We start from the raw sequence: 12,056 nt of genomic DNA on the forward strand, positions 1-12,056 counted from the left end.
GCGCGGTGTAATGTGAACACCTTTGTTAAATTGTAATTGGTAGCAAATTGAATTGATATATTTAAGTGGTGTTGACCTGTCTTCATCAGTGACATGACCACGATATGGAATCAATTGCAGGTTGCTTATAGGCATCTGGTTGATCTTGTCATAGTATCAGCCACGCTCCCTGTGTAAAATGCAGAAGTATGTGGTAGTTTTTCCTTTAAATAGGATTTTGGTCAGATAGCAGAAAAGTCCTTGACTAGTATTCTAAATTTATATATCTCCTGCAGCAGAGGTGTGAGATGTTTTGGGTTTTTTTTCTCTACAAGGAAACATGCATTGCAATTTGTAATGTAATACTTTTGTTAGCAGTTTCCGTGTTTAAGGTTTAGGTTGTCAAAACTGCTTTCTAGACAACCCAAATTGAGATAGAAGCAGATTTTACCTGTTTGGTTCTGTCTTACTGGGATCTGTCAAGGTGTGTGATGCTTATGAACACCTGCTCATCTGAAATTAGTGTTTTTAAGATAACACTGCCTGTGACCTTGTAAGCATTAATCAGATGTTCAGACTCCAGCAAAATACAGATTTTCATGGTACCAAATAGCATGTTGTCATCAAAACATAGCCCTGCTTTCATATTGCATGGCACTGCTACAAAGCTGTAATAAAAACAAATATTTAATTAATCATTTTTCATTGTCTACTGGGAAGATGAACAAGAACTGTAGAACAGCTGTTTTCAGCTGGGCTTGAAGCAACAAGAATCTTCAAATAGTCTCATTCGTTCATATTCTCAGGCAGGTTTGATTGTGGGCTTTCCCTCTCCTGCTGTTTTCTTAAAGAAAGGGGGGGAAACTGCCTTTGAAGTGGCAGGATCAATGAAAAACTTAAATGCATATGTTTTATTTAAACTAACTGGTGGTATGTAACACTAATATAGTATAAGCTTTTCAGTCAGAAATGCTAGAGAAAGCTAAGGAACAAATAGATTTACCACATGCTGCTTCAGCTGCATTTTCCCCGTGGGCTGTTGTGCATCCAAAAGATGTATAAATTAAGGCATGCTTGAGTCTTTTGTTAGGGGGAAAGTGGGGGAGAGGGTCTTTTTAAGGAATGAATAGGAAAGTATTTACAGCCTTTCCTTGATGCCATCCCCCTCATTGCCAAGACAGACATGGTTATGTTAATTATCATCATCTAGATGGTGTTAAAGTACATCTAACTTACTTTTGTTTAAGTTTTCTTATACGTTATTTTGAGCAAACTGATAGCCAGAAAGTTTAAAATACTTGGTAATAACCACATCTGTAGACACTGCTTTCTGTGGAGTGTTAAGAGATTTAATGTGAATCAAATTTACTGCTTTCTTTTGAAACTTTTGCAGCTGTGCAGGTGGATGTTGTTTCATGCTCGCTGAGTGTGAGCAATGCATTACACAAAATCAAAGTTAAGACTGAAAAGCTTGTTTTGCCTCTCTTTAACAATTTGTTTCATGCCGCTGAGCTCACATGACTTAAGTAACCTTTCCTTTGTGTCCACAAAGCCTAATCCATGAAAATGGGGGAGCAAGGGGTGTAGTTGTCACTCTGTAATGAAACAAGGCAAAAAATAGTATAAAAAGGAAAAACTTTACTGGTTTGGGGGTTTTTCTTTTTGTTTGTTTTTCAGCTCTAGTATCAACTGAGTCATAAGTTTGGGTTTTGTTCTTGTTTGATTGGGGTTTTGGGTTTTTTGTTCTGCTTGGATGAAAGAACAGGTATAATGTTTTTTCACAAAGCAGTTTCAAATATGCATTGCTCTAGTCTGGTACATTTGCAACATGTAACTACGTGCTACTTACACATGGTGATAGGGTGATCCATTACTTCATAGTAGGCCCTGTGCTGGAAGGTGGGTTAACTCAGTAGTGGCACCCAGGAGGAGTCCTAAGTAAGTCTGCTTCACGTTTAAGTAATGCAGTTTAGTATCAGATTAGTGCTGTGACTTCAGGGGGAAATCCAAATTTTCTGTAAGGTTTTGATCCAGTATTTACAACTTCTGACAGAAAATATGGTATGTCTCCTCTTTCTGAAATTCTGACTGAAATTATAGTGTAAAAAATAGTGATTATTGCAGACTTTCAGGAGACTTAGCTCTAGTTCTTCAACTTTATGCCTTTTACAGGAATCACAGTCCTTATGCTTTTTTGTCCACCTAAGTGTAAGTGGAACCCTAAGTTAAGGTGACGTTTTGCCACCTACTGTGCTGTGGGCAGGTGGGAAGGGAAAGTAAAAATACAAGACCGAGAGACTAATAGTGAAATTACTAAAATCTGAGGAAAAGTTGGAAACGAGCGATAAAGATTTCAGCCAAGTTTGTTTTGTTTTCAGACTTGACTTTCCTATCCCCCTTGATGACCTTTTTTGCTTTATGGTGGAAATGAAGGAAGGGGGCCTAGTTCTTCACTACTTTATTGCAGACCCACATACTTGGGGTTTTATAGGCACCCAGCAGTGGGGCTAGCACTTTCAGAGCCTAAATCCATTTTTAGCATACCTGGACATGTAATAACATGACTGTTTAGAAACCTTCCAAGATGGTATTTTATTGATCCACTTGTCTACTATGAAAAATGTCTCACTTATACCTAGAAATAAATAAATATGCTTACTCCTAGGAGCACCCAGTGCAGATATGAGAATGTTTCTGCTGTTACACATTAGACATATTTCTAACAAAATGTTGATTCACACAATAAAAGGCTCTCAGTGTGGCAGCTGGTCTCAGACCTATAGGAACTTCCTGTGGAAAGAAGAGATACTATGATATTGTTTCATTTTGGTAGTTCTGAAAAAGATCCAAAAGCTAAAACAAAACAAACTATCTCCAACTGGACGTGAGATCAGAGTCTGAGAGAAGTTTCATGAAGCAGCTGTCCTTAAGTGTCCTTGGACTGGGGGCAGGAATGGGACTTTTGGGGCATTAACTTTCTTTTCTCGCTCACAGATCCCACACTGTGGAAATGCTGATGTGGAAATGTCCATTTATTATTAAGGGACTCTGGGCAGGAGGGAGATTTCTGTGGTGCTGTACTATTTTACCTTCTATCGGATCTTTTTTCGGTGACACTGTCCTAGTGTAACGTTACAGCTTCATTTGCACAACAAAGTTACACAGAATAACTAGTATGGAGCAAGTCTTGCAGCAGAACACACTGGTGCCAAGTATGAAACTCCAGCTCATTGACCGCTCGCTCTTGTAACAATGTTTTGTGGCAAACGACATGCACTAAAGCTTCTATCTGCATCTGATGTAGCATAACAAGCATTGCAGTCCCCAGTACCTATGAGCAGTTGTTGAGCTGTGACCTTACTGCATCTTTGAGCTGAGCCTGTAATGCCACATTGAGACAAAATCCAAAGACTGTTTGTCTTTGCCATTAGGATTTCACTTCATGAAGTGTGAACTGACTCAAAGTCATTTAGGTGCTTCTGAACTTTAGTTCAACTTTTTCTGAAAATGCTCTATTTGTATATTGTCATAGGCATACAGTGGGGCAGAAGGAAATTCTGGTGAAACTTCCATGAAGTTTGTTTTGTGTACAGAATGTGTCATGAGTTTTTGTGTCATGGTTGCATAGTGTTGTAGGGGGACAGTAAGAGAGCAACAATTCCTATGGAGGGCTGTTTTTGAAGCTGTTTTTAATCATAGAATCATTTAGGTTGGAAAAGACCTTTAAGATCATCAAGTCCAACTGTTAACCCAGGACTGCCAAGTCCACTACTAAACCATGTCCCTAAACAATGCATCTAGCTGTGTTTTAAACACCTTCAAGGATGGAGATTCCCCCACCTCTCTGAACAGCCTGTTCCAATGTGTGACCATCGCTTTGGTGAAGAAATTTTTCCTAATACCCAATCTAAATCTCCTCTGGCACAACTTGGGACTGTTTCTCTTATCCTAGTTATGTGGGAGAAATGACTGACCCTCACCTGCCCAAAACCTCCATTTAGGTGGCTGTAGAGAGCAGTGAGGTCCCCCCTGAGCTGCCTCCTCTCCAGGCTGAACCACCCCAGCTCCCTCAGCTGCTCCTCACAGGGCTTGTGCTCCAGACCCTTCACCAGCTCCGTTGCCCTTCTCTGGACACGCTCCAGCGCCTCAGTGTCCCTCCTGAAGTGAGGGGCCCGAAGCTGAATACAGTATTTGAGGTGCAGCCTCACCAGTGCCGAATTGTTGACTGTTCTAGAAGGTATGCATGTACAACTCTCACTTAAATGCGAACATTACTAGGTGTTAGAAAGATACTAAACAATGCAGACGTTGGGAATACATTTCATAGAACTGTTGCTGTCAGGGAGGATTCAGCTCAGCCTTTGTGTTGCCAGGCAGGCTCGTGTCATGTATGAAAACTGTATTTATGTTGTGCCCTGCTGAAGTACTCCAATTCTTTAAAACAAACAAATAAACAAAACGGAACAAAAAAAAAACCCACAAAAAAACCCTCCAAACAAACAAAAAACCAAACCCCCAAACTATCAAACTTTCTTTTGTAAGCTGGGAATAGGAGATACAAGTTAAATGAATTGGCCATGGACTCATGTTACTTAGCCAATGACAGAGGGAGGTTTAGGAACAGAATCCATATTACTTAACCTTACCTTTAAACTGTAACAGTGTGACCTTGGTGGGAGCCATTGCACAATGTCACATGCGATGAGTTGATACTTGTATTTGTTGATTTGAAGGGACGTCGCTGCATACAGCAAGCATGGTTTTGTTATACAAGGCCATTTATGCCATTTGAAGATGCTGTAACATCCCTTTTGTCATTTGAGGTTGTGAAAGGTACTTGGAGTAAAATTGTGTATAATTTTTTGGCCCTTCCTTCTCTTTTCTTGTCTGACCATTATATGTTAAGAAGAGAATTTAGAATTAGTATGGAATTATTTGACTGGAGTTGTGTTCCCAGCTTTGCAGTGTATTTGTTGGCAAATCGCTTGTCCCGTCAGTGCCTAAATTCTTAACTTTGAATAGCTCTTTCTCAACTTCGAGACTTAAAAGAGAGGGATCTTTCTTAGTCTTAAACTAGCCCAAATCATTTGGGGTTTAGACTTGTATTGTAAGCAATGCTAATTTAAGTTCCAGATTGTTTCCTTAGTAGCAAGCACTGTAAGTCAAGTGATTTAGTCAGACCAGGACTAGTAGCTGTGCATGGAATGCCCAAAGAATCTTTGGTTGCTTTTGTTTCTGTTTGGTTTTGTTTTACTGTTTGGTTCTTCGTTCTTGTTGAAATGAGAAGATGAAGTGCTACAGCTGATGGGCTGTGGTAACCTCTTCAGAGCAATTTTTTTCCTCATCTTTCAACTTTAGAGGAATCTGAAGCAAACTGTCTATCCTGGAACAGGATACAGGGAATGTGGTAAGGGAAGGACAAGTTCTCTACTTCTCTCAGGCTGTACATGTTACATTAGTTTATGGACCTCCAGTCATACATTAGGTGTAACGGGATGAAATTTTCCATAAATATCTTCCATTGATACACAGCCCTAAGAATATTTTGTTGATTTTTCTTTGAAGGGAAGGGGGAGGAATGAAAAAGGGTAGCCCACCTCTCACAGTAATGAGGCTGGATTCCAGTTTGGGGACTTAATGATTATTCCTCTCATAAGTTGCATTAATGTAGAAGCAGCATTCTCACCTCCTACCTGCTCATGCATTTACTCGGTAGGAGCAGTCAGTTGTTGGGGTTTGCTTGCTGCCAGTCCAGCTGTTCTGTCTCCTGTGAGGCAGTGTTACAGGCCAGATGGAAGCCAGAAATAATAACTGACTGTATTGTGCACACAAAGGATCTTCTGTTTTCTGCTGGATCAGTGTGCATATGATATGATCCATATGACAAATATACCGGTACGATCGACTTGGCTGCACTGCAGTGTTCCTGCAATGGCAAAATAGTTGAGTAGTGGTCTGTGGACAGTCTCCATTCCTTGACAAGAAGACGTCCAGAGAAGCTCGTGCACTGGGGAATTCACATGCTCAAAGATGTGATGCTCCTTTTTTATTGTGCGGCCCCAACAGAAATGAGTCTGAGTTTGGTGAGGGTGTTTTGTCCATAGCCAACACAGGTGGAAAGGACAAGCTGTTCTTTCATTTTTCTTCTTCTAGGGTTAGGTGAGGTAGTCCTGTCCTACATCTGTTTTGGTCAAAACATTGAAACAATGCAGCAGCTTGTTTGCTTTCTTGGTTTGCAGACACTTTTAGATATTTTGTTCATGTTTTAAAGATACAGTAGTTTTTACTTGAAACTAAAGTACTGTGCTGCTGCTTGTAAACAACTAAATACTATTATATCAATACCATCCAGTTAAGACTTCTTTAGAAGTGAGATACTGTTAATTTTTACTATCACAAACTATGTTCAAGAATGTTTAAAACAAAGGCAAAATTTAGCTTTCTAGTTAGCAGATTCTTAAAGAAGCAAAATGGCATACGCAGATATATTTTTGTCTACAACTTAAAATTCAGAAGCTTATCAAATTGTCACAGGTTTATTTTAGACTGATTTCCAAATTTTACTGTTGAATATTTTAAATGGTAGCAAGAACAGATTGAGAGTAAATGCAGTGGGGTTTGACATGTCAGATGTGTGGAAGTTGTGGTTATTCCAAAACCTTTCGAAAATGTTTTTTGTATTGATGCTGTCAAGAATGTATTAAAGGATGAAGGATATCTATGTAAGAGTATGGAAATGAAAAAATGGATGTAAAGAGATGGGATGAATTTTTGACCATGTTGGAATCAAGAGACATAAGTGTAATTAACTTCAGTAGACCAGAATTTCAGGCTAGGTAAAAGTCCTGTTACTGGAAAAACACTTTCAAACTTTTAAAATGAGAATGATTTTGAATCTATACATTCAAATCAATTAATTAAAAATCACAGAAATGCTGGGGGAGGAATCTTCCTTTTCTATGTAGGAGAACAGTCAAATCTCTTGTGTCATGGTGTTTTGGGAACTAGCTCTCAAAAAGAAACAGGGTTCAAACCAGAGTGCCTGTAGCTAGATGCTTAACAAAAAAACACATCTAGCTCCTCATCTTTTGAGAACAGGCTCTTACAGAGGTGCTGTAATTCTTGAGTGTCTTGGAGGTCCTTGGGAAAGAGCAGTCTGTCTCGTGGAGCTCACAGTCAAGGGATGGATCCACATTTTTGGAAGAGGGAAAATTACAAATGTTTCTGTTTCCATTTGTACCATCAAGATAATTTTTTAAAAAATTTGGCTATGTGAGGCAGGCTATAGGTCATTAACAGCATTTCTCTGTTTTTAGCATGAATAAATCAAGTTTTAGGGTATGCCTGTGCTGCTGCAGCAGAGAGATATAAAGATACCTGAGATGCTTAGAGGAATATAAAAATGTCTAAAATGACCTTACTTGAATGCTTGCATAACAGCTTAGGAGTAATGGCTCTATGAAACTTTATGCTGATCTACCCTGCATTGTAAATTAGCCCCTACAGAGTCTTAAGCTGTTTTGTACTGCAGCATAAACATGTTCTCAGTGTATTGCTGTTGAGATTGTGAGTAGAGTAATAATTACATGTTAAAAACCTGTTCACAGTTGCCTGTCCTACCACAACCATTTCTGCCTTCTCATCCATAAAGTAATGCTTATAATGAATTAACTCATGCATGGTAAAACATATAACAGGGTGAAAAGGAGGGCTCTGTGCTCCTCTAGTAGGGTATTCTCTCTTTTTTTGGGCACACACCACCACCCATTTTGTAGATGACATCAGTTGCTTTGCTAAAATCTTGCCCAGTATTTAGGTTCCCTCTTTAAAGAGGGCTGACAGTTTTGGTTTCAGGGTTGTAGAGTTTTGTTTTTCTAGAACTGTCTTCTGCAATGTGACAGAACACTCTAGTCATCACTGATTTGTCACTTCTGTCAACAGTTTATTGGTCTTGCCCCCCCCTTAGGTTTCTTAGAGCCTCTTCCTGTTCCTTGTGATGCTCTTCCTGAACACAGGTTATTCTTTCCCTTCCTTGTGCTGCACATTGCTTCCTGTGTCCATCTGTGATGCTCTGTTTTAAATTTAAGGTTTTTAGAGGAAGGACTGTCAAGTGCAATGGGTGGAGCTAGGGCTCTGAGGAACTGCAGGAATACAAGTAATAAAACACCAATTCTGGTATTTTACAGCTCTCCACAAGGCGAATAATGATGTGATTGCAGTTAAAAAGCAATCTGAAGGCCTTAAAAGAGAGTATGATCGTCTGTTGAAAGAATATGAACGGCTTCAGGTAAGTGGTTCTGGGTCGCTATATGAACATGATGTTCTGAAATTGTACCAGCGAAATTCTGCTTGTTGGGCATTTGTTATGCAGGAGAACTTACCAAAATCTTTAGTATAGCATAAAGTTAAAATGGGCAGCACTCCTTTAACTTCGTCAGCATAGCAGAATTTTGTTTTTCATGGACTGGATGGCAAAGCTACTAGCATTTTCCTTTTTGCATTTCAGGTGACAAAGCTCAGGACTTTTCTAAGTCTAGACTAGATTTTGCTGTCACTTGGGAAATAAGATTCAGATAGTTTTGTATGCGATGATCAAACTGCAATATCTTGTAAGAAAATTATAGTAGCGAGTGGTATATACATTTATAAAAGTTATTTGCTCTTTAAACATGCTTTTGCAATGCATGATTATAAATGTCGCAATACTGTTGATATGCAAGAACAACAACAAAACAAACCAACCAACAAACAGCCTAGGCTAAAAACTGGCTACTATAAAAATCAAACTGAAGTACAAAATAAAAAAAAAAAAACAGTGCAGCATAGCAAGCAAAAACTGAATTAGCAGTTTGATTGGGTTTGCATATGCGTATGGCTGTAATACGCATAATAAACAGTACTTATTTTTAGTAGTACTGGGATCCCTACCCATTCTTTAAGTTGTCTGACAGGTGTTTATATGTTCCATGCCTACTGTCCCAGAATTCAACCAAAATTCAATAAAAATCAGAGTTAGCCTGTTTACAAATAGTGGTCATAGGAGAACATTATGCTAAAATTATAATGACCTGCTTTTCAAGAAGAGCTGTTTCTTGGTCCTGTATTAATAAAATTTTAAAAAGGCAAATTTGAGCTGATTATAATTTCTCCTGTACTCTGTGAAGCTTCTTGCTGATCCCAGCCTCACCCTATACTCTTACAGATATTGCTCAACTGATCTCTGTGTTCAAATTAAGACCACCATGCATGTCCTATCTTTGTTGTGCTTCCATGTGCAATGAACCAAAGTAGTCCTGCTGCATTTCTAACAGTCTTGTGGTCTAGATCACACATCCTTACAGTTTTCTGTTTACCTCTGAATGGAAGGAACAGAAGGTACTGAGCACACAGTAGATGCAGCTCCTAAGGATAAATCAGTTGATAGCAGAAAATGTTTTCTGCTGGGTTTGCTGCACAGTTCAGCTGTGATGTGAACAGGGAGCAGACGGGGGCTGCGTGGCTGTCACTCTACTGGGATCAGAAGCGCACGTGTGATGTGGGGTAATATTGATGGGACTACAACTTTGAAGGGTGTATAGTGAACTAATCGGGTATGATTGCAAGGGGGAAAAATGTGGCATTTGGAATCAACTGTTTCTGATCTTGCCAAACATTTATTTATTTTTTTAATTTGTCTCCTTTCAGGGGAGTTTAAATGCAGCAGAAGACAAGAAAGACCTGTAGGTGCATCTAAGACAGATGGCATCGGTACAGTTACTTCAATGAGTAAAGCCTTATGCTGTTTAGGCTCCTGATGCATATCTAAAACAAAACTTCATTTTTCTGAAAAGCACATGCATTGCAGGTCACTGTTCAGATTTCTTCAATATATCTTGGTTGCCAAAATACTCTGTGTGGTAAATAAAATGTTAAGTGGCTTACCTGATTTACTATGGTGTTTGTCGCTGCTCTTATGAGGAGAAACTCGAAAATCTTTCAGTTCCATCTGGAGCAACTTGACTGTCCTCCAAGCTTTTGCCCTGCAGAATGGTAACAGATCATGCACCATTTGCTTGTAGCTCTTAAGCAAGGTTGTATGTCACGCTATATCACAAAAACACAATTACCTAAGCCTCCTTTGCAACAGCTGTTTGAAGACTTAAAAAATTCAGTTACCAGTAGGTTGAAGAAGGCTGAAAGCTTTTTATCAGCCATTTCACTTCAGTGGAAAACTGAATAACAGTCAATCTAAGGAAAATAAAGAAAGAGGGGAAAATGCACTTCTAAATCCATCTCACTAGCTTGTTACTTTCACTTGGCCACGTGGATGAGTTTATTTTAACAAAATGGTATTTTGCATGCCTCAGGTTTATTTTTCTTTAATATATTGGACTATTTCAGTTTTCATAACCAAAGTTTGGGGTTGGTTGGTATTAACATGCTGTATTTTTACACTGTTTAAATCTGTTTACTCTGTATGTTCCACCTAACTTCTTTTGCCTTGCTAAGTAAAAATTCTTTTTAAATGTAGTTAGTTGGGTTTGTTTTGTTTTGTTTTCATGGATACGATACCTCAAATGTGCACTGTTTTGCATAAGCCCTTTTTTGCATTCAGAAAGTTGGTTTGAGTTTTTTTGTTAGTTGGTTCCAGTTTATATTTGAAAGTTGGATATGTTTGTTATATTAAAGGGGTTGTTGAAGTTCATGAGTTTCTGGGTTTATTTGTGTAAATCTTTCCCAGTATATTATTTCATCAGAGTTAATAGGTATATACGCAAAGAACAAAATATAATTCTAACTTGGTGATATTTAACTTTCTGTGGAAATACAGCCTTCTTCATAGGGTAGTTTTGATTGCTCTGGAAATAGGATTTGTTTAGCTTACAATTTAAACAGTGTGTTAAGTACTATAAAGCATATTAACATATATTAAACAAGAATGCATATGTTTTTAAGAAATATTTTATCCTTGCTGGAGTAGTACAGAATGTGTTCTCAGAGGTTCTATGACACTGGAGACTTGTTTATTCATATCAAAACTTTCAGGAAAAGCTACAGATTTTCCCTTAATACACACAGGTATAATTATGGTAGAAAGTTATTTCCAGTCTGATCTAAAGACTGCGGTTGGAAGCCTTAGAGGTATAACAGCAAGTGCTGTTTTTAATAACAGAACTAAAAACTCACTGGCTTTTCTGACTTTAAGACCCAGAACAAAAGCAAATACTACATACTATTTACTGTTACCTACTTATTAAATTTCAAGCATTTCTTTCTATATTACAAGTAAATAATTAGGTAGATAATTAGAAACTTACAATGAAAGGTATAATGCACCAGACTCTTCGTTCCCAAACAGTTATCTTAGAAAACAATAGCACGGAACAAAAAATGGGTAGTTGTGAACGCACCGATATTATCAATACTTCCTCTTGAGAAGGAAGTCTGAATGCTTTACAGTAATTTTTGCTGTGGAGCATGACTGAAGTTTGAAGGAGTGCATAGTGGTATGAACTGCTCCCTCAGAAGCTGAAAGGATGCCTGGTATTTTTAAACATGCCCCATGCATGCAACATATGGTACTTGTGCACTGCTCTCTAATTTACATATGTAATAGCCTAGCAGTTTCCTGCTGGCTGCTTGGAAGATGGGGACCCACTTGTTGAGAGATCAAGGAGACAAAAAACCCCGTGTGTATTAGGCCACAGAGAATGTTTCCTCAATTAAAAGTTAAGAGATTGCTTGAAACCCACAAACCTTCTACTTTGCCTCCAGTCATTTCTTCTGTCTTGTTCATTATTTGTATCACTTACCAGATTCCCTGTTGCAGAGTAGAATATTACCATTACTGTTTTTCTGCTTGTCTGTTGTGGATGGCCACACACATTTGACAGAGTTGCATCATCACACGCTTAGCTCTTTGGAGTCCCAGATTTGTTCACATAAAAACAAACTTTTGTTACTCAGATTGAAAATATTTTGTGATGCCTGCTTTGTAGAACTATCCTTGGAAAGAGCATGTTTCTTTTGTAAAATTAGAAGTTTAAATAATAGATCCGGAAATTCCTGTAGATGGCAAATCTTCCAGAATATTTTGT

At 38.4% G+C, this 12,056-nt stretch overlaps 1 protein-coding gene across 2 annotated transcripts in view; it reads left to right on the forward strand.

Moving 5' to 3' along the window:
- DUS4L (dihydrouridine synthase 4 like) overlaps positions 1-10,663 on the forward strand; it is a 39,336-nt gene extending 28,673 nt beyond the window's left edge. For both annotated transcript variants that reach the window (XM_055808018.1, XM_055808017.1), the window contains 2 exons: positions 8,166-8,266; positions 9,664-10,663. In XM_055808018.1, coding sequence (XP_055663993.1) covers positions 8,166-8,266; positions 9,664-9,702 — 140 coding nt within the window. In that variant the 3' untranslated portion in view covers positions 9,703-10,663. The remainder of the gene's footprint in view (positions 1-8,165; positions 8,267-9,663) is intronic.
- Positions 10,664-12,056: the final 1,393 nt, after the last annotated feature.

The sequence above is a fragment of the Falco peregrinus genome, chromosome 6 (assembly GCF_023634155.1).
Source record: "Falco peregrinus isolate bFalPer1 chromosome 6, bFalPer1.pri, whole genome shotgun sequence".
In the NCBI taxonomy this organism is placed as follows: Eukaryota; Metazoa; Chordata; class Aves; order Falconiformes; family Falconidae; genus Falco; species Falco peregrinus.